The following is a 21874-nucleotide window of genomic DNA, read 5'->3' on the forward strand; positions in this document are numbered from 1 at the left end:
GGAGATTTTTGTAAGGGATAGTGTTATTTAATCGAGTGAAGCGGCACGGGAGGGGGGAGAGAGGGGGGAGAGGGGGGGAGAGGGGGGGGGGGGGGGGGGGGATCAGAAACTAAACTATAATACAGCATAAGAGTCCTTTAATGAGAAGATGCTGTTGAGTCATGCTTGTGTTTTGTGGTGTGTGATGTTATATGCCCATGTGACAGACTTGCAATCTCTCAAGACTGTCACGATAGGATCATAACAGCAGCTGTCACTCACATCCGGGTGTCAGTCACGCTACTCAAGCAGGTAGGGAGAGGGAATTGACTGGCCACCAGATGGCGAATGAGGGAACCAAATCTAAAAGGTAGGATAAATAAATAAATAAAAGAGAAAGAGTAGAGAGAGAGAGAGAGAGAGAGGCCGGGAGATTCCTAGATTAAACGGGTCCCCGGCGGGAGATTGCTCTTTAAAACGGGAGACTTGACAGGTATGCCATTGCTGTTGGATGAAGACGGTATTTCGTTACCTATTCGCAGTACTGCAGAGTACAGTCCAACACAAAGTCGAAAATACAAGTTGTTTCTGCAGTGACGCATCGAAACTCTTTCCGGTCGTGGTTTTGCATGATAGACGGATTTAGAATGTTAAAGAAGGCTGCGTTTGCAAAATTAGTCATTATTTATCAGACACACGTTTTTTGAGTACGGCTTTATGCAGTAGTATTTTACAATTTGGAAGGAACGCAGCCCCGAGGGAAAGGGAGGGTAGGGTTTGCAATGCCTGTCTAATCTAGTATAGCAGTGGAACGTAATCACATACCTCAAGGTATAGAAGAAAAAAAAAAATACACATGGGCACGCCCATAGGCTTTAATATTTATTTTAGATTCTCATTAACAAAAATACAAAAAAGAATGTATACATAAAACACTTCTATATTTAAATACCAGACAGACTACTGACCAGTCATTCACCTACAAGTTTCAAACCTCTTGAATCCTGACAATATAAAAAGTATATGTATGCGCACAATAGCACCACCTACTGGTGGCTTCTGAAGTGCAGACTACTGTGCTGTTTTGTATTCAATGCAGGGATGAATATCTCTGGTCCAGTTTACAATTCCAGGAAAGTAACTTGCAGCTATGATTTGTTTAAAAGAATATATATGTGAGTTATAGCAAAAAAAATATTTCTGCTACAGAAAATGCATTCCTTCGACCATTCATGTGCAGACGGCAAAACAGAAATGTCAAAAGGAAACTGCAATATGGCAGGTTTTTTTATTTTTTATTTATACTGATAATATTTTACAGCTAGAGCCGATATTTTCAAAACAAACTTTCGGTACAAGGGGACAAACAGCTGGAATCCAGTATGTTTGAAACAGAAACATGGACTGTGCAGCATGGGTCTCTTCTGTTCCATCGTCACCACCCTCCTCTTGTTGGTAGATTGGATTCCAGCCCAGACTCTCCCTGCACCCAGTCCCTGCTTATGTACATGGTCTGATGTCTTAGCTGAACACCCAGTGCACAGCAGTGTGCCGTTCAGTGCGTACTGCTCTGGTGATCCCTGCATTACTCCAATTTAACCTGGGATCCTATACAGCCAGCTGGTCATTGTGTAGTCAAATGGGTTCCAGCGTTAACAGCTAATAGCTGGTCAGTGTGAACTGGACTTGTTAAAACAGTGGTTTCCTGGGCTCTGGCACAGGCAGTCTTTGCTTGTTGCCTTGGTGTTATGCCCAGTGGATCAAATAGGTTTCCTGTAGGTGGTCGTGTATAGCTGGTGGATGTGTGTGTTTGACAACTGCTCCCGTTATTCCCAGTGGACCTGCCCCCCCACTGTTTTTGGTCTCTTGGGCTCCAGCACGGGTAGTCCGTGGTCATTGATCTCCTTGAGTCTCTGGTCCTCCAGAAACACGACCAGCGAGTCCCTCATGTCCACAACCTCCAGCAATTCCAGCAGCACCCTCTCCTCCTCCGCCTGGTGCTGGGCTGTCTTCATCGAGTCTGAAACGGAAGAAACAGGGACCGAGATAGAGCAGTCTGGTCAACAGCAACAGCACGACAGACCACCATTTCTTATGCTAGTATTGTGCTTTTTTGTATCAGGGTTTTATTTTATTTCTATACTGCAGGTGCATGTTTCCGGTCTAATTCTCTGTTTACTTACTACAACAGTAGTTAACTGACCCGACTCTTCCTCCCCCTCCCTGCTCCTTTACCTTCCATGTCGATGTACTTCCGATACTCCTGTTCCAGTCTGCTCTGCTTGTCCTCCAGCTCCAGGTGACAGGACCTGTGGAGGAAGCACAGGGAGTGTGCAGGAATGATAAGCACACCTTCTCTCATCTCCTTCCATTAAGCAATTCTATTTGTCAACTTGTTGGCCCAGAATGCCCTGACTCCATTTCAAAAAGACTGTCATCAGCATGGAGCCCACCCTCTGTTGAATGTATTTCGAACATGGAAGTTAAATCAGCTGAGACATCAGGACAGCTGAATCCAGCTGAACGCCTGGATAAGAACGCCTAACGCAGGATCAAGACAAAAGAAATATAGAATCCCTGACAGTTGCGTGGTGTTCTATTGCCTTTAGAACACGTCAAAAATCTAAGACTTCTCCACTTTCAACCAGCTGTGTAAAGAAGTTCTGAAGAGAGGACTTACGCGACCATGAGGTCCGACTCCTCCGACATCAGGTCATTCTTCTCGTGGACCAGCTGGATCCAATTTTGAATGAGCAGTGGGGAGTTGTCTGACTCTGCACACAGGAGGGGAGAAGCTGGTTAAACCCTGCCCTGAACTCTTACTAGGCTTACCTGGAATTCAACAGCTGTTAGCAACTGCTGCTGTGATGTCCAGGATCCCACACAAGACCTTGTCAAGATAGCAGCCCACAAATCTACATTGCCCTAAACGGAGTTAACTTGGTATGGGTATTAAATACCCGAGCTCGCTTGACTAATGTATTCCTCATGTTGTTCTGGAAGTTTAAAGGACCAGTGTTGCCTCAATACGGCTCTCAGAATCATGTTGGACGTCCAAGTACATCGGGTACACCCGATTGTAACTTTTAATCTGTCCCCCTACTGGATGTTAGTAAAACATCAGTGAGAAATAGCATGTAGAACAAAGTGGTATTTAGCAGATCCACTAGTGTTGCAGGGGGACTGGTTAATGATTACACCCTGGTGTACCTGATGTACCTGATGTACTTAGGGATTAGAGATGATTAAGAGCTACACGGGGGCGCTTGCAGTTTCCAGATGGCTATCTTGAGAAGGACCTCAGCTTCCATCAGCTGGATTTTCCACAGAGAGTCTAAAGTACTGACGCAAACCATCCTAATATCTTCCAGAATAACGTTGTCTCCCACTCAACTCTCTTGCTATTTGCAGTCCAGCAGTTTCTCTTACCAGCCTCCCTGCGCAGCGCCCTTTCCAGGTCAACCCCCTTCTCCTCCAGCTCTTTGAACTTCACCTCAATCTCCTCCAGGCGCCGCTGTATCGACTGTGAAACACACAAACACGGGGAATGAGGAACAAGCACTTTGTGGAGGAACTGGCTCCATTGGTGTACTCGTGGCACAGATACAGTGTTACAAGAAGTGTTACATGCACAAAAATTGTGTATAAACCTATGGTGCATCTTTCTAGAAAAAAGTAGGCTATGTATTAAACCAGGTAGGGCAACACACCTTACTTTAAATTAGATAGATTTGAAGTCTATGTTCAGGATGGCCAATACAAGAAATGTCTTGTAAATTCAAACCAGGCATCTAAACCTGCACTCTGGTTATGTGGTATTAAAAGCATTGACTACATCAATGAGACTTGTTTCCTTGTGGGTGGACCACATGTAGTAAGACACACCTCTTATTGGTCGGTTACACTCTCACATTATAGGATACACCATTGTTTTGGAAGTCCACCACATCCCTATATAGTGTAAGAAGTGCCCCCCCCCCCCCACCCACTGACTTCGTTCTGGTTCTCTCCACCCGAGACTGGGGAGGAGACCTCTTTGGTCTGACCTGTGCTTTGTAGAATCACTTGGGTTACCTGGTATTGAAACCATTGACCAGGCTGACCTGTGCTTTGTAGAAGCGCTGTATTTCACACTGCTTGGCTCTCCTCTCAATGGTTCTCATCTTCAGCAGCTCCAGCTTTTTGGCTTCCTTGGGATCCGAGGGCATGGTCTGAAACTGAGAAAGAGGAGAGGAGAGCATGTTACTTAATTTGGGACACACCACTTTTTACATAGCATTGCAATCCATTCCAATACTACTCAGGTAGTCTTTTATCTCTTAAAGAAAAAAGACAGGATACCTGGATGCATATTAAAAAGACTGACTTAAACTTCCCTGTGAACCTGGATCATTAGGGTCACCCTACAGTTACTTGGGTTGGTGGACTGTTCATCCATAACATAAAATCCTCAATTCTCACATGTTTCAACAAGTGTCTTATCAATGCAATGAGCTCTATCAGTGTTTCCATTTGGTCAGCAGTCACAGCCAACTATTGGGTCAGAGAACTAGACAGCTGTGCTTCAGGTGTAGGAATCCCCTTTGAGATTCGTCTTTACAGAAACATTGCAATTTCACCTGTGTAAGTGGTAGATTCTTCTTAACATCCTTGCTAAGCTCACCTTCTCATTGAAGAGATCCAAATCAATATCATCATCATCGAAGACTTCTTCGTCATCATCGTCATCGTTGTCCTCCTCCTCCTCTGATTGTCTGAATTCAGACTCCTGAATATCTGTGGGTTAAACAAATGTGCGCTGTATTCAATCTCATTTGATTCAATTTGACTTGGAACCAGAATCCAGGTATTTAAACAGAGCAGCATGTAAAATGAGCCTCACAACACTTCCTCACCTACGTTTTTCAGTCCCCTCCCGAGTCGAGGAGACGAGAGATTCCAGGGTGAGAACTTGGACTTTGGCTTGCTAGCAGGCTGAGCTGGGGGATGCGTGGTGGGGTCCTTTCTCCTGAAGGACCTCCTGTTATTCTGCACCCTGATGCTACCTCCTGGCTCTCCCCAAGACGACTCACTGTCTGCCTGCCCGTCTGGGTTCAGCAAAGCTGATGTCGTCTTGGGTTGCTCCACCTCAGGCGGAGGTTTTTGTCGATTTCTAGTGTCTTGGTCCAAGTCGGAGTCGGAATCGAGGCTAAGCCTGATAAGTTTTTGTTTCTCACTTTCTGACAGCATCAGTTTCTTTAGCGGGAACTTCTTCTGGCAGTCTCCGTTTTCCGAGTCTTTAGGAAGAGCGATCGTTATGGAAACTGGGCTTTCAGAAGGAGAAGGTCCCGTGGTACTTGGATCTTCAGTCTGAACAACAACAGTAGTTCCATTTGTCGTCAGTTGGTCTCCGAAGCCCTGGTTGCCATCACTGGATTCTTCTGTACTCGACACAGTCTTCTTCTCCTCCAGTGCCCCCACATCTCGTTCCTCACTCTGGTCTACAGTCACAGTGGGTGCAGGGCTTCTTTTATTGGCCCGTGGCTTTGGTGTCGGTTTAGATCTTGGAGGAGCACCAGAATCAAGGTTGTCTTTCCAGAAGGTTGTATCTCCATCCACCGAGTCTAGATCTTCAGAGCTAAAGACCACAAGGGGAATGTTTGGTTTGAAGCGGGATGTCCGCACAGCTGGCACAGGGCATTCACTGGGGTTACAATCATCCCTCAAGCGTTGTTCTGAAGAATCCAGCGTTGGCTTAACTGAGCCTGAAACAGGACCGCACGGCTCTTGCATGGACCTGTCTTCTACCAGAGTAGCATGCTGTTCAACAGAAAGTGGGCTGATAGCAGGTGGATGATCTTCAGCAGGCAAGTTTGAAGAGGGGTCCTAGCAATGGAGAGGGGTGTTATAAAAGTATCCAGTAATTAGTGTGAATTGTGATGAGTTAATTGTTGATATTACCATTTCTGTATTGGACTGGTATAAATCTGTGGTTCTCAAAGCTGTGTCCATTTTATTTAACATTTTGGATGTTGTTAGGTAAAATGTCAAGAGATAAAAATAAACATGCAAACTAATGAGAAGTACAGGAATGTGTCCCTGGCCAAAAACCTTTGAGGAACACTGGTATAAAACTATACCAGAATAAAAGTTAAAAACAGCTTCTTAGCAACTTTCCACCTGGGATATTCAACACAAATTCAAACATCATTCTACTCTTCTCATGAGACTATGCAACATTAGCAAGGTGCATTAAAGCACATTAAAAATAAAAGTTCAATGTGAATTTGTAATACCGGATTTACTAAAGCCTCTGGTGTCTTTCCCTGGATGCCTTCAGCCTGCCAGTCCGAATGAATCAGACAGAAGAACTGGCCTGTTGAAACACGAAAAAACATTAAAACAGTGTGGACAGACAACAAGGAATCAGGGTTACAGTATAAAAATTCCTACGCAGTAACAATCAAGTTATATTGTCTGTATCAGTTATACAAAGGAAGGATAATTATTACGCTAACCATTTTAATACCTGATATCGGCATAGTGTGCAGTAAATCAAAACATTAAATTGTTACATAACACCGTGTAACAATTATTTTTTTTTTGGTTCCTGGGTAGTAAGTGTTATTTCCTAATTGCTTATGCCTCAAAAGTATAGAAAATGGCTATTATTCCCCACAAACTTTGCTTTTGTGACCAGGACAGTGATATTTTGAAATGTACTTATTTTCCAGAACATTCCAGATAGATTCAGTGCTGAGTAAACTTGGAGTAACTTCTAGAACTTTCTAGAACTTTCCAGTAATATAAATAGTAGTATAAATACAGGGGCCTTAAGCCCACCAGTTCAGTTTAGTTCCAGCTGCCTAAGTGGATACATATCTGCATTTTTCTGAGATGGCATCAAGAGGCTGCAATGGTGGCATTCCTGATGGGTCTCCAAGGCGGTTTTACCAAGTTTCCCTGCTATCTTTGCCTTTGGGACAGCAGGGACACCAAGGCGCACTACCACAGGCGGGACTGGCCACAGCGGACCGAGTTCTCTGTGGGGAGGAACAACGTCAAGTGGGAGCCACTGGTGGACCCCCAGAAGGTCCTGATGCCACCACTGCACATCAAATTGGGCCTTATGAAACAATTTGTCAGAGCTCTAGATAAGGAGTCGGCAGCCTTCAAGTACCTTCAAGACTTCTTCCCTAAGCTGTTTGAGGCAAAGGTCAAAGCCGGTGTCTTCGTCGGATCACAGATAAAGAAGATCCTGGAGTGCAATGAATTCCCTAAGAAGCTCACTAGTAAGGAGAAAGCGGCTTGGAACAGCTTTGTCGCAGTGGTTTGGGGCTTCCTGGGCAATCACAAGGCCGAAAACTATGTGGAGCTGGTTGAGACTCTGGTGAAGAACTACGGCACAGTGGGCTGTAGGATGTCCCTCAAAGTCCATATCCTTGATGCTCATCTTGATAAGTTCAAGGAGAACATGGGAGCGTACTCGGAGGAGCAAGGCGAGCGCTTCCACCAGGATATACTGGACTTTGAACGCCGCTACCAAGGACAGTATAACGAGAACATGATGGGAGACTACATTTGGGGGCTGATTTGTGAAAGTGATTTACAGTATAATCGTAAATCTTGAAAAACTACTCGCTTCTAAATCTTTTGTAGTCATTTTTGTATTACTTTAGTATAAATACATGTTAATTTGGATTCATATGTTGTTTTTTCGGACTTTATGTGAACAAAAGGACACAAATTCGCCCGTTTTCTCATTGGAAATAGGTAAATTTCAAAATATCACTGGTCACAAAAGCAGTTTGTGGGGAATAATAGCCATTTTCTATACTTTTGAGGCATAAGCAATTAGGAAATAACACTTACTACCCAGGAACAAAAATTGTGTTACATAGTGTAATCTGGCACATTTCCTCTACTGTCATTCCTGAAATCCCTCATTTTGGCATATCCCTGGAACACCCTCAAATGTGGAGCACAGTGTGCAGCAGACTGCATTACTGTATCCTTTAAATCTGGACTGAAGAACCCAGCGCTGTGTCAATCTATCGGAGTAAAAAGGCTTGCGCACAGAGCCATCTCTACAGCCCTGAGTCTGGTTCCATCTCCACGCTCCCTGGACTGACCTCTCTTGCTGTCGAAAGCGTAGCTGCCCACTCGCAGGGTGGCTCTGCACTGCTGGCACTTGAAGCAGCTTCGGTGGAAGAACTTGCCCTCAGTGCTGACCCTCTCCAGCACGTAGACGCGCCGCCCGCAGAAATAACACACGTCACTCCCACCAGGACTTCCCAGAGGAGCCAGCTGCAGGGACAGAGGATTACAATGGAGCATGGTGACAAAGGGTGGATCATTTATGCTGCCAAATGGTGGGGTTCGGAGTGAACCGGAGGGGAATCAGATGGGAGACTTTGCTAAAATTGCTCAATGTTAGAGAAGTGAAAAGTGAGATTTCTTATTTGATAAAAAAAGGTATAGAAGCCCCTTTTACTGCTAATATTGCTCCTGTGATTGTGTCTAGTGTCCTTGTAGTAAACGTGGCCATGTACTTTTGGATTCACTCACCTGATCGTTACACTGGGTCGATGACTCCACCTCAATACTCTGGGTGTCAAAGACTTCCGCAGGCTGGGTTGCAGGTGTGTGCTTTACCTCTGTCCCTGCAGACTCTACAGCCAACTGCAACAACAGTTATAAAAGCGACAGACGGAACATTGTGACTGAATTTGCAGGGAATGAAGCCCACTTGTGCAGGTAATGCCTCATAAATAAAAAACTACAAAAATTATAAAAAAACATGCTGCAGAAAGAAGCTAAGGGGTGCTAAAGGAATGCATTGTTATTGCTGTGTGAAAACACTCACAGCTACATCTTTATCTTCCTTCTTTGTCCTCTTTTCTTCACGTTTAGCTGTGAGTTTCTTCTGTGTAAAAAAAAACAGAACAAGTACATTGGACACCCTTCATCATACACGATACATCTTATTCCTCCCTCTATTGTTGTTTACCCGTCTCCTGGCTCCGATTCCGAGAGGCGGTCCTGTATTTGAGACTTTCCTTCATCATACATGGAACGACTGCTTTTGTGCATCAAATTCAAATTTCAGACTGATTTAACCAGGATAGAACCCTTGAGCTACACGTCTCATTTTTCAAGGGAGTCCTGGCATCAGGTTTATGAGAAAGCCTTGAACATGCACAATGGTTCTCTTTGACATGGTGAAGTAGTTGGGTTGGTTTTCTACCTTCTGTCTCTGCAGCGAGTTGTGTTTGAGTTTGCTCAGGAAGACGATGGCAGACTTGGCGCTCGATAGACTCAAAGGCTTGCTGCTGCAGACCACATCCTCGGGCTCTGCAACACAAAGGAATATGCAGCCACATCACACCTTGGCCTGCCTCCATAACCAGGGGCATGGGCTCTTTAACGAAACACCCAGAGTCAGCTCCATACTGGGGTACTGATTGAGTACTAGCCCAGAAAATATAATATGTCCCGATATTGCTGTTCTACTGAAAACGAAACAGGAAATGTGCTTTAGGGTAATAGGTACAGTTCTTATGGTAGTTCTTATCCGAAATGCGTAGCGAGAAGACAATGTTCTGAAATTTGCTTTTTTGATTGAGACCGTGATTTATAATAGTCGTTACCTGCAGGTGGCGCCACTTCACGGAAGATCTGGTAGAACTGGGTCAGGTAGAGCAGCATGGCTAGTCTGTCTGGCTGGCTCTGGGCTGCCATGTCGCTGCCCGCCATGATGGGCGTGATGCCAAACTCACGCTCGGCCACGTCGAACGCTGTCTGGTTGTTGCGGGCTGCAGCATCCTTGTCCAGGGAGGAAAAGTCACTGAAACAGAGAGGAGCATTCAGCCGGCCGCTGGACAAGCAGGAATAACTAGCAACAAAGCAACTCGCGCCCAGTGAGCGTATTTAAAAGAATTTAAAACACATTACGAAGCACCCATACCATGAAATTATAGGTCAATGTGACCAAAACATCAATGTAATGAAAAAGTAAACATAAAATCAAAAGAACAATGATTATGGGGTCAGGTCTTAATGCATTTAACTTTTTTCAAGGTATATTTTCAGCTTGACATTCATTGATCCCTCCTAGACTGTTGCCGGCTTATTTAACGACAACAGGAAGGTTTCATGAATAACCGTGAGCACTCACATGAGTGCGGGTCTGAAGTGGTGAATGAGGGCACACAGAGCCAGCCCGCTCTTCCAGGAGTGAGTCAGGTCAGTCACCTTCACGTTTCTGTACCCTGCTGTGTGCTGCTGGCACCAGCTGAGGAGCTCCTCACACCCTCCCAAGGAATCTGGAAGGAGAATGACAGCATGACTGACATCCCAGCACCACGCACCCTACCATACTGCAGCGGCACTCATCTGCGTGTCTCCCAGTCCAAGACCTCGTCCCAACCATGTCCTTAAATATTAAATTGAGCAGTCCAGAACCTGGTTTAGATAAACCTGGTCAGTTTTATTAAATATAGAGGAATCAAGGATTGAACAAGGTCACAGAATGAGACAAACCCACCAGAGAGGACCCCCGTCATACTATTATATTATTATTATTTGTTTATTTAGCAGACGCCTTTATCCAAAGCGACTTACAGAGACTAGGGTGTGTGAACTATGCATCAGCTGCAGAGTCACTTACAATTACGTCTCAGCCGAAAGACGGAGCACAAGGAGGTTAAGTGACATGCTCAGGGTCACACAATGAGTCAGTGGCTGAGGTGGGATTTGAACCGGGGACCTCCTGGTTACAAGCTCTTTTCTTTAGCCACTGGACCACACAGCCTTCTATAATGAATCTGGCATTGTACTGCAGGAACGATGCCAGATTCATTCTCCATGTACAATGTCTAATCCTTTGATGAATAGGGGCATCATTGCTTGCTCTTTTTCAAGGAGGAAAACCTGTTTCTCCAACTGCTCACAAAACTATGTTTGGATTTGGTATGGATAGGTTTTGTGCAGTCGTTGGTTTTGGACTCCTGGCATCGCAGTTTTAATGTTAAAAGCTGTGTGAGGGGCCTCACCCTGTCGGGAGGGGAGGGGTTTCTCTTTCTGCTTCTTGCTCTCCCTGCGCACGTCCAAGCTGTCCTCCACGTCGTACAGGTGACGCACCTGCAAGAGAAGGGGTCGGCACAAACCGCACGGTCAGAGCCATTTGGAAGAATAGCGACAGCTGTTACTTTGGTTATGCTACGAATTTAGCATAACATTTCGGGACAGACATCTGCCTGGTTGGGTAATGGTCCATTTCAAAGCAGTCAGAGGGAGGGTAGAAAGTTACAGAGAAGACTGGTGTTTAAACACCATCTGTTACTAAGTTTGAATGGACTGGACCAATGTTCTGCTCATCGCTTGGTAAAAGTTGAACCCTGTGCTGCCCAGTGTGCAATATATCTGACATTGAGAAAACGGCATTAAAATAGGTATGGAAACATACCCAGGGCAGTAAAGGGTTAGCACGTGTTTAACAAGCTGTACTGCAGGCCCTGATATTTAGACAGACAGGGCAATCTTTACCTGGTGAGGTTTGATGGACCCCAAGTTGATGTTTGGATAGCGTGTGGATGGGTCTATGCTGTAAGCACTGTAGTTTTTGCTGGTGTTGACTGGGGTGGTCTGAGACAGGAGCTGGTAGATACTTTCCCTGGAGAGAAGAAAAGAAAAAGAGGGTCATTCCAGCAGAGGGCTCCATTCGGACTTCATATGATGCTTAAACTGCATGGGCTTGAGAAGAGGTTCCAGGGTTTCATAAAAAAGAAGAGCTGTGTAAACCATGCGCCACAATGTGTGTCTGAACGGAGGGGAAAATGAAAATTTGAATGACAAACAAAAACCTATTACAGCTTGAGCTTGATTGATCCAGGAGACAGATATGCAAAGGATCATGAAATGATTTCAACTCTAAGCTAAACTATGTTTATGAATGAAATTAGATTATTATTTGTGGCCGTCCTGGGTGGATCGTGCCACCAGCCCCTGTGCAGAAGTTTATGGACCTCGTACCGTTCGGCCATGACGTCCAGGGGGGAGGCTCCCTGACCCCACCGCCGCACCATCCAGGCCGCGTCGAAGGCACCCAGAAATCCCCGAGCAATCCCTGTCCCCAAGGGCCAGAAGGGCTGAGACAGAGAGACAGAGATAGACCGGGGAGAGAGATGAAGAGTGTTAACATGCCACCAGCAGAGAGAGAGAGAGAGAGAGAGAGAGAGAGAGAGAGAGAGAGAGAGAGAGAGAGAAGAGGGGTAATGACAGGCAAGCTGGTTTATGTCAATCCAGGCCAGAAGTATAGACAGTCCAGAGACAGGTTGTGGGTACAAACACACAACATGTGTTTATTTTAGTAATCAAACACTTCAGACCATGTACATAGCCAGTAACGGTAACATTTGGTATAGCTGTATCTTTTATGAGTGTTTGAGTACTTTTACGACAAAAAAATGGATGTAGATCATTTTCGCTGTGTTTTTAGGACAGACAAGGTGGGTACATCGTAAGGAACGTGGTCACTTACATGAAATGAAAATTTAAAAAGTTAGGGAGGGTGGTAAGCAGGCTATTTCAATATCTGATGTTTTTCACCTCTTATTTGCTGCAGATGGCAGACTATAAGGGACCATTCTAAGTGACAGATTGTATTTCCTACAGCCGTACCTCCACCAGGCAGTCTCCGACCAGCCCCACCAGCAGCCTCTTGTCGTGTCTCTCCCTCACCAGCGAGGCGGCCTCGGCGCGGTACATACAGGTGAAGTCGAACATGGCCACGTCGGGCTGCTTGTTGTGGTTCAGCGCGAACTCCAGCCCCGGGAGCTGCCTGGCTGTGGAGAATTGCGCAGCCTCGTAGGCATACCGGCGCAGAGCCTCAGAGTCCACGTTCTGAGGGGAGAGGAGCTTCTCTGCGTCTCCGTGGTCCTGCAGCCAGCGGGGAGGGGGAGAGAGAGGAGGGTGGGGGGGTCATTGGAGTCTTTTAGGGTCTGTAGTACTGTGGCGGAGTGTCCCGCCCCTATTATTATTATTTGTATTATTGTTTGCGGCGCGGATAACAGCACCGCGTATTTCTTACTATTTATAATTTAAAACCTCGTGAGGATGCATGACTGATCAGCTACTGATTATTTAACTAGCTGACAGTCATGCACCCTTACCAAACGCGTGCAGACTGTGGCCGAGGGGTAATAAGATAATTGACAGCTAGTTAACCCCTCGGCCAGAGTATAAGAACCTGCAGCTGCCTGTGCTGCGGGGTGGAGTGTACAGAGGAGAGTACGGGGAGAGAGCGAGAGGGAGGAAAAATAACGACATTTAAAAAAACGACTGCTAAACAGTCTTTGTTTATTCGTTTGGCCCTCGTGCCCTTTGGTTTCTGTTTTGTTTGTTTAAATCTTTTGTTTTGTTTATTAATAAATTCAGCTGAGTGCCATAGCATTCAGCTTCACCCGCCCATCCATTGTTTTGGTTTCAGTTACTTCCCGGTCCGTGACGTCACCACACCTCACCACTGCGAGCCAGCCTGTCACAAGTACAGTGCAGGGTCGGGGTCAGTTCCTGTTTTTCAATTCCAATTCCACTTCCTTTAAAATCAATTCCCATTTCCTTTGTAGGAACTGGAATTGGAATAGATATTTTAGGAGAGCAGTAACTGCTTGAAGAGCCAACCCCTACCTGTTTAATTACCCCGTTCTTCAGCAGGCTCTTTTTTTTCGCGGTCATGACAAAGTAATGGGTGTCGTCCTTGTAGTACACAATGTTCTCCAGGTCAATGCCTGTGTTAAATGGACAAGCGTTAGTACTAGTGCAGCATAAGCCAATTGTCAGATTTGTTGAATACTGCATTGGCTAGTGCTTTTTTATTCAGATAACTTGAAATGCAAAATCCTCATTGAATCCTATCATTTTCAGTGCTTAGAAAGCTAGATCTTAACATGCCTAGATTCCATTCTGAAATACTATGGGGCACACACTATATGTGCAGGGAGTGGGAATGTGTTTGTCACAGCTGCCACAGAGTGTGTTAAGATTTAGGAGAGGCTTCGGTGGTCAAATCGGCCGGACCTGTCTCATCGTGGAGGCTCTGGAAGAACTTCTGGTTGTAGATCCTGGCCACGCCGCTGATCTCAGACACTCTTCCCTCTTCGGCCGTGTGCCGATTGATGAAGTTTGCCGTGATTCCGATAGCAAGCTTCCCTCGCAGTTCCTTCCTCTTGAATCCTGGAGGAGAGAACGCAACACGAATGAGACACTGGGAAGGGAGCGAGCCCCAGACCAAGCACGCAAAAAACTGCAGAGGACAGGAAACCTGCAAAGCATCTACTGCACCAAGCTTGGTCCAGATTAGTGTTTTAATGGGTATCAGATCCTACTAATGTTGCTGTATATTAATCCCACTACTGTTATCCCTCAAGGGTGACTTCTTGATCCCTTTTAAACATCACTAAATACTATATAGAGTGGAAAGAGGACTGGGATATCCCCTGTGGTTTAGACCCTGGTATGTATTAACTGCTGTCCAGTGATTATTGATTATTGGAAATCCAAGGGGACAGGCTTCAGAACGAAGCATGGGGGGGAAAGCAAAAGTCGAGAAAAGAACCCCAGTCAGACGTTACCTTCTGGTACGAATCGGCCTCCACCCGCTGATAGAAGAACGTCGAAGTGATATTCCCCGGCTGGGTGAGACTCGGGGAGCAAATTTGCTCTCCAGCCTGACTCTGAGGAAAGGGAAGAGAGAGGGAACAACATGACTCATCAAGGCTGGATGCCCCTCACTTGCACTGAACAGTGAAGGTGTAAATATACAGAAGGACTACTGGTTGGACGTGAGAAAAGGAAAGAGAAAGGCAGATTCAACTGAACATCTCAAAGTTAAATACTTAAGCAGCGGCACTCAGAAGCATAAATGACAATAATAATAATAAATGTGGTTAATATTTAGCAAGAAGACAGTGCCTCTTACCTGCTGTCCCCTGGGTGTCCCGGGTCGGCTCAATGAGCCCCTTGTAGTCCACACCTGTGTGCACCTCCACCCCAAGGATCAGGGCCACCTTGAGCAGTATGAGCTGCAACTGCCGAATACCTGCCGAGATCACGCACACTGTGACAGTCGCAGTTGCTGCGTGGACAGTACTTTGATGTGTGAGATGAGGGTGGCGACTCTAGAAGGTGCTTACCTAACACCCCATAGAGTCCTTGATCATTAGATTGAATGTTCTGCCAAATCGGTTTACATTTCACGAGCTTTTAGAAAAGCATTTTGGTCCGTTATAAAACAAGAAGTCTATCAGTTCATAGCTGGGTCAAGCTTTTTACTCTTGCCACGCAACACACCCGCCTAGCGGCCGAGAAGAATTCTTACAGGGAAACAGTTCAAGGATCAGCCAATGCCACACACAGATAACGAACATGAACGAAGCACAAGGAGTTCGGGTGTTTGGAACTTACTGATGTGGTCGAGGGTTCCGCAGCAGAACTTGCCGTGGAACTTCTTGGCTGCCAGGTTCCGCAGGTCAGTGATCGTGTACGGCCAGAGGTGCAGGACATTGTTTCGGGAGAAGGTGTCCCGCCTCTCAATCAGGACCACCTGCGCTCCCAGGAAGGCCAGTTCGATCGCCGTGCGCAGTCCACATGGCCCGGCTCCCAGCACTAAACACTAAGCACACACCCACAGTCACGCACCAAGTCTAAAGCGTCTTCCTTGCACATATTAGCTTCATCAACAGTATAGTTAAGATTGTTTCTTAGACCTTACATTTTTTTAAAAAGTTGCAGAAGTGTAGAACGGATAACAAATACGATAATTCAAGTTTAGATGAGGCTCATGGGAACCTTCCAGACCCACAGAACTTTTGTGATTCTCCAATACAAATGAGAAGTTAACCATGCTACTTTCTTACAGTATTTGTTCAGTATGCTACATTCCTATGGTTTTCCCAGTGCATCTACAGTGCTTTATATCAAACATAAACCAGTGAGCCACAGAGACAGTGAAAGGTATATAGTACAGTCCCAGACCTTGTTGTTAGCACAGGCCTCTCCTTGTATATAGTCGGGGTGAGCAGCTCTCTTGTCCAGTTTGGTCCACAGCGTCTTGGCCTTCCAGTAGTTGAGGCGCTCCTTCAGCTTCGTGTAGAAATGCCTGTAGTCATGCGGGTCCACCTCCAGGTGGAGGCAGAGCTCCGCGAAGGTCTGCAGGACATCCTTGCAGCTCTGCGCCTCAACGAAGCGGTCAAAAAGGGCGTGGGAGTTGTTTGGCGGCTCCGAAGGGCCCATCGCTTCTCAGCAGCACAGATCTCTGCACAGAAAACAGGACAGCAGTCAGAATGCTCTCATGTAGGGTGCTGTGCTTATTCAATTGTTTACTGTTCCACTGGGATTAACCTCTCGAAATACTTGTCTTTCCAGTTGGGCTTCCAAAGATTTGGGAATGAAATTGATATGGGCAGCACCGCCTGTATCAAAACCCTAAAACAAACAAACAAAATATACACACACACACACCAGGATTTCAAAAGCACTTGCAAAACTGGAGTTTTGCAACAATTTTTACCAACATTTAATAAAAAAAATGCCCTTTAAAATAAAGGAAGTCCACCACAAATTGCAACAAGGTTGTATCAATGATCTGCCAGGATGGGAAGACAAAAAGACCCAATATTGCAAAATTAACAAAGAAGTCCTTTAAGTAATTCATCCTCACACAGTCAAATCAGTGCAGTAAAATATATCAAGAAGCCTCTTGATATATTTTTTCTTGCATAGGCTTCCAGACTAACTTGATCAGAACTGCGTTTGATGATGAAGCCTCGCAATGCTATTTATATAGCTGCCCACAACCTCACGCTTTTCTAAATCATGGTTTTATTCATTGTTGTATTAATACAGTAGAACACGCAACTCACATGGGAAAAAAAACACAAACCCCCCCCTCCAAATGAAACAAATACAAACCTGCTTAAATTACTGCATTCTCACTACTGTTTTGCAATAATGTTTTTAATCCAAAACAGTTATGAAAGAGCGAGCAAGCCTGTCTCAATATGTTTTTGAGCTAGAGAGAGACGCATGTTGAGGCAGGCAATTCTCACAGAGTAGCATTTTGAGGGGGATGAGATTCCTAAACACAGGGCCTGCAGAAGAAAATAGTTCTGTCTTGGGATTCTGCAGACCTCCAGAGGCAGAACTGTAGCAGCCGAACGCAATAACGTGCAGGGTCATCACAGCTCACCTGGACCAAATTTTGGGGAGGTGTGTCCTTCATGTGTGGTTGATGATACACAAAGCACATGAGACAAGGGTTCCAGGGCAGGGGTCGAAGAGCCGAAGGTGGGAAAAAATGACCAACGCAAACTCCTGTTTCCAACACAAAAACAGTTAATAGAAGTATTCCTATTTGTTCCTCGAGATCAGAAAACTTTTCCATAAAATCATCTTAAACCACAGAGCTTTTTGTTGTCGTGCTCCTCATTTGTGGAACTCTATTCCGGTTGGCATTAGGCAGGTTGAAACATTGGATTGAAGTCTAAATTGAAAAGTGTTTTTTGACCGTGCTTTTATGTAATTGGTTGTAGCTGGAGTGTGTTGTACACATGAGCTCTCTTGCTTTATTTTGAATTTTGTACAAAGCTCTGGGATGCCATGGCGTGAAGGGCGCTACATAAAAAAAAAATATTGTAAGACATTAAAGCAAGGGTTCAAGCAACACCCTTTGGTCCACTTGAGTTGGGTTGACCCTGTGATCAAAAGGATTAAGAGCAGAGGAACAGTGATGATGGAAATTGTTTTTTTTTTTTTACAGTAACAGACCTAAGACTGTCAACCACCAATTTGAATACACAAAGTAGAAAGTTTTCACTGCCAAGCAAAACCAACTCAATTATGTTAATGTTTCAGCTTTCAGCAGAACCTGGACTAAAGTGAACATTTACAATGACTCTAGCTTTGTGTGAAAGCTCACCCCTGAAACACTCTCAGACAGGGTTACTGACGAGGTTTAAAGACATGTACGTGTGAAGCTGTCAGGTCATGCTGTGGTATTAACCCCAGCTGCATTTCTGATTACAAACCCCGTCCCCTCTGCAAACTCATTGCACTGCAGTATGTTACCAAATAAAACATGACTATGAATATTATATTGCACTCTGCAAGCCAGGCTGCAGCTCAGCATGGTAGGAGAAGCATTGAAACGTGGCAGTCTGAAGCAGACCAGAGAAAGGAACATGCAACAGGGATGTAAAATGTGTGAACCTAAAGTCTGTCTGACCTTGCATGTCACGCAGCAGCTCACCAATGTGTACACATGCAGTATAAATCACATGCTCTGGTTTGCCTCCACCCTTGTGTTCTCTCTCACCTGTAAACACCTGGAACTGTGCCTACGGCCAGCAGGTACACAGGTCCGAGTTCAGAGTCCATGCATGGGTCGAGCAATCAGCCTGCACTGCCTCTAACCTGCGCTGCCTTTAAAAAACCAAGCAGTGCCATCGTACTGCAAGTGCAAAGTGTAGGGAAGCATGGTGAAGCACACAGGTAGGCATGGCTGTCCAGGATTTCCACAGTGTGTGAAGGCTACGAGAAACCAAGCTTCTTGTTTAATTATGCCTCATCATTGCTTTTTTTTTTAAATTACCCTGCTAAATTGCCAAGATCTTTGTATACAAAACAAAAAGCATTGCAGAAGCATTGTGTCAAGATTAGCCACACTGAACTTGTCTGTGGAGCACCGTTCCTGTGTGCTTGTGTACACGTACGCTACAGTGCAAGTAGGAGGAGACTGGGAAGTGTATCTTGAGTACCCTTATCTGAATAAATATTGTCCAACAAGTGTTACCAAATTTTACTGCTAAGCCGACAGCATTAATACTCAGGAACTACTACACACACATTACTGTATGTTCCATATAATACTGAATATACACACACGTTTTGTACAACAACATCTTCTAGACTTCCACCAAACACATCTTTATAGGAATTGCTGTACCCACAGTGGCATTACAGCAGTATTGGAGGGTAGTTTGTCATGTATCTTCCACACATACAGCTACAGAGCTCCACTAAGCTAACCCCGGTCTAATTGATTCCTTACGGAAGGGCTGTGAACATGCACAGTTCCATCAGATAACCGAGCTCTGTTTACTCTTGCATTTCCTGTTGGTGATGTTTGAGACTATTCATTTTGCATCCGCTGATTCAAAGCCATATATTTTATATCTCTACTGCAGTGTGGTGGATAACCAAAAGCATTTCATTAGAATGTGCAAAAGCATGTTATTATAATAGAACTAGATGTAATAAAATAGAACGGTCTAATAAAATGTGTAACTAAAGCATTTAAAGAATTTCTTTTAAAAATGACTTAAAACACAACAAAAATAGAGAGGCTCGAGAGAGGGCTGTAATAAACCGTTTATAAATAACACCTTTAAGAACAAATTTATAGATGCCTAAGAATTCATTTTTAAATTTAAGTGTCACCTCACCCAGCTCAAAACTTTGTACTGTAAAAACTTGGCAATGCACCTTCAACAACCTCAAGCTTAAAAGCAAACTAACAAAAAAGAAAGAAAACGTTATCTCTACCCCGGCTGTATTCCAGCTGGTGTCCTCCATCACTGCTTTAGTGCACAGAGAAAGAAAATAAAGAAAAGAAAAAAAGACAAAAGAAAGCTGACGTCAACGCGACACAAGACTGGAAAACAAGTCGTTCACACTGACATCTCTCAAACAGAGACTTACCGTCCCAGTTTAACTGCTCAGCACATGCTCTTCCTCGGGTCTTCGGCTGGTGTTCAGAGCTTTCACTGTAGCAGTCGTGACAGACCGCTGTGTTTAAGTGTGAGAGTGTGTGTCTGTGCTGGGCTGGGTCAGGAGACTGTGAGAGAGAGAGAGAGAGAGAGAGAGAGAGAGAGAGAGAGAGAGAGAGAGAGAGAGAGAGAGAGAGAGAGAGAGAGAGAGAGAGAGAGAGAGAGAGAGAGAGAGAGAGAGGGGGGAGGGGAGACAGGAAATCTACTCAGAAACTAATTATACAAAGGACAGTACCAGGAAATGGCACTTTTGGATATGTGAATACTTGCTGCCCTGTTTAGTTACAACAGCCACAGACTCTCTTCTATTTAGCTTGTCAATACCACTGAATTTTTCAGAAGGTCTGTATTTTAAGACCACAAACTGCGTGTCACTTCTGAAATGGCTGAATGCCGTCGTGCTAGGTGACTAAATATCCCCATCCAGGCCAGGCAGCTGGTTATTACAAAGCATTTGTTTCCAAGCCCGCACCCTTGCTTTGCTGTCACCCATTCGAGTCCTGAATGGAAAGTTGCGTTCATTTTAACCAAGCATGCATTCAGTTCCTCAGGTTAGAATCGGCATGAGAAAAGGAAGGATTCTTTGGAAAGGAGCAAGCCTGTGCAAAGGGCTTGGCTCTGCAAATACTGCAGCATGTCTGCAGTATGACATTGCCAAAGAAAATATATAAATACAGGCATTGTTTGCAAGCGTTAACCATTCATTTTGTGAGCTGGCTGATATTATACAGTAGTAATAATAATAATAATAATTCCTCCCCTGCACTCCTCAAGGGGAGTCGCATCGTCTTTATCCCTCGTTTGAGAAAGCCCCAGCGTGCATGTATAATACGGGACTCATTTATTCCATCAGCTGTCTGTCTTTGTTTAATAATGTCCTGCATACGCCCAGAGCAAAGGGCATTCTGCTAATTCTGTTTAATGGCTTTGTAATTTTCCTTTATATGTGTAATAACCAGCACTCATGTTGGGAACTCCCAAGCTAGGGAAATTCTTAGTGGTTTTTAACAACAACAGTGGCACATTATTTCTACATTTGACAACACAAAGCAGGCAATAAAAAAGGTAAACGACAACATCTTAAAAGGGGAAGTTGTTTGCACACCCATACCCACAGCCTGTCCAGTTTGTTCACATCTACCAAGTGTTATTTTTAGGACACCAGCTTTTGGATAAACCACAACCCTCTTTCTGTCCTGCATCCAATTACTGGGGGGGCACGTCTTTAAATGAAGCGACAGCTGGCGTTCACAATGTTACGTAAAATTCAAGCAAATACAACTCAATGAAACCACATGAAAGAACAGCAGTGTGGGGTCTGTGTATAAAAAGCTACTTCAGTACTCGGAGTGGTTTGCTCAGTGCATTGATGCTATCATTAGAACAACACACTGCCTGTGTCACAATGAGTTCCTCATTGCAATAACGACTTTTGCTTAACCAGCTTCAGCACAGCATAGTAAAGGATGCACATACTCACTTGCTGTCTGGCTTATCCACGTCTGCATCACAGAGGCTACACAGTATTACTCAGAGAGTTACATCCTCCTCCTCAACTGCTGACAAGCAAACCATTGCTCAGCCTAGTAATGGGGTGAATAACTTCACACATGTATTTAACCCAGATGAGTGTTAAGCACTCACATCACAGCTCGTTATTGCAAAGAGGAAGGAAACCGTGTTTTCTACAGAGACGCGGTCAGCCCCTGTGCTTGCAGCAGTTTGGAGGAGTGCAGTTTGCTCAGTGGTACTCAGCATCGGTGGTTCTGGCAGGCCACGCCCTTATTCCAAGCAGGGCCTTCATTATTTAATTAAATTGTGCAGGGTCATTCATTTCTCAAGGCTGCGGCGAGATCTAAATCCTGGACCGGAATCGACCGGAAGAACATTGTGTGAATGTACTATAGTTCAGGGAGATAGGCAAACTTAGTTTATCCAGTCCAGGTCTTTGTTCCAGCCACATGCTTAATCATTAAATTATAACAACTGATCATTTAACTAGGTCCTAAAATGCGTCATCAATTAATTATAGCTATAAAACATGGAGTGGAACAAAACTCCAGGACCGGAGTTCAGGTCCAGTCATGTTC

The 21874-nt window shown here is 44.8% G+C and overlaps 1 protein-coding gene across 6 annotated transcripts; it reads right to left on the bottom strand.

Annotated features, from left to right (window-relative positions):
- Nucleotides 1–848: 848 nt before the first annotated feature.
- LOC131702778 (F-actin-monooxygenase mical1-like) lies at nt 849–21552 on the bottom strand. Of its 6 annotated transcripts, none has more exons than XM_059004975.1 (27): nt 21265–21552; nt 19717–19852; nt 17207–17331; nt 15994–16273; nt 15424–15631; nt 14939–15058; nt 14592–14693; nt 14038–14193; nt 13648–13748; nt 12640–12897; nt 11992–12107; nt 11506–11632; nt 11013–11100; nt 10136–10283; nt 9609–9805; nt 9206–9312; nt 8825–8884; nt 8527–8640; nt 8091–8265; nt 6255–6334; nt 4875–5844; nt 4643–4755; nt 4083–4196; nt 3409–3502; nt 2660–2753; nt 2215–2288; nt 849–1999 (listed from the first exon to the last, which is right to left on the bottom strand). In XM_059004975.1, the coding sequence occupies exons 4-27, from the start codon at nt 16249–16251 to the stop codon at nt 1806–1808; spliced, it is 4068 nt and encodes a 1355-aa protein (XP_058860958.1). In that variant the 5' UTR covers nt 16252–16273; nt 17207–17331; nt 19717–19852; nt 21265–21552; the 3' UTR covers nt 849–1805. The 6 variants fall into 6 exon arrangements, with proteins under 6 accessions (XP_058860958.1, XP_058860959.1, XP_058860960.1 ...); XM_059004976.1 differs by lacking the exon at nt 17207–17331 and adding an exon at nt 19561–19592; XM_059004977.1 differs by lacking the exon at nt 19717–19852.
- Between the last annotated feature and the right edge of the window lie 322 nt (nt 21553–21874).

The sequence above is a fragment of the Acipenser ruthenus genome, chromosome 30 (assembly GCF_902713425.1).
Source record: "Acipenser ruthenus chromosome 30, fAciRut3.2 maternal haplotype, whole genome shotgun sequence".
NCBI classification, from domain to species: Eukaryota; Metazoa; Chordata; class Actinopteri; order Acipenseriformes; family Acipenseridae; genus Acipenser; species Acipenser ruthenus.

Coding starts and splice junctions, on each gene's coding strand:
- LOC131702778 (XM_059004974.1), bottom strand. CDS start 16,251: ATGGGCCCTTCGGAGCCGCCAAACAACTCCCACGCCCTTTTTGACCGC. Junction 12,898..13,647: donor AGAACGGGGTAATTAAACAG/GTAGGGGTTGGC, acceptor CGCTGGCTGCAG/GACCACGGAGACGCAGAGAA. Junction 9,313..9,608: donor TGAAGTGGCGCCACCTGCAG/GTAACGACTATT, acceptor TTTGTGTTGCAG/AGCCCGAGGATGTGGTCTGC.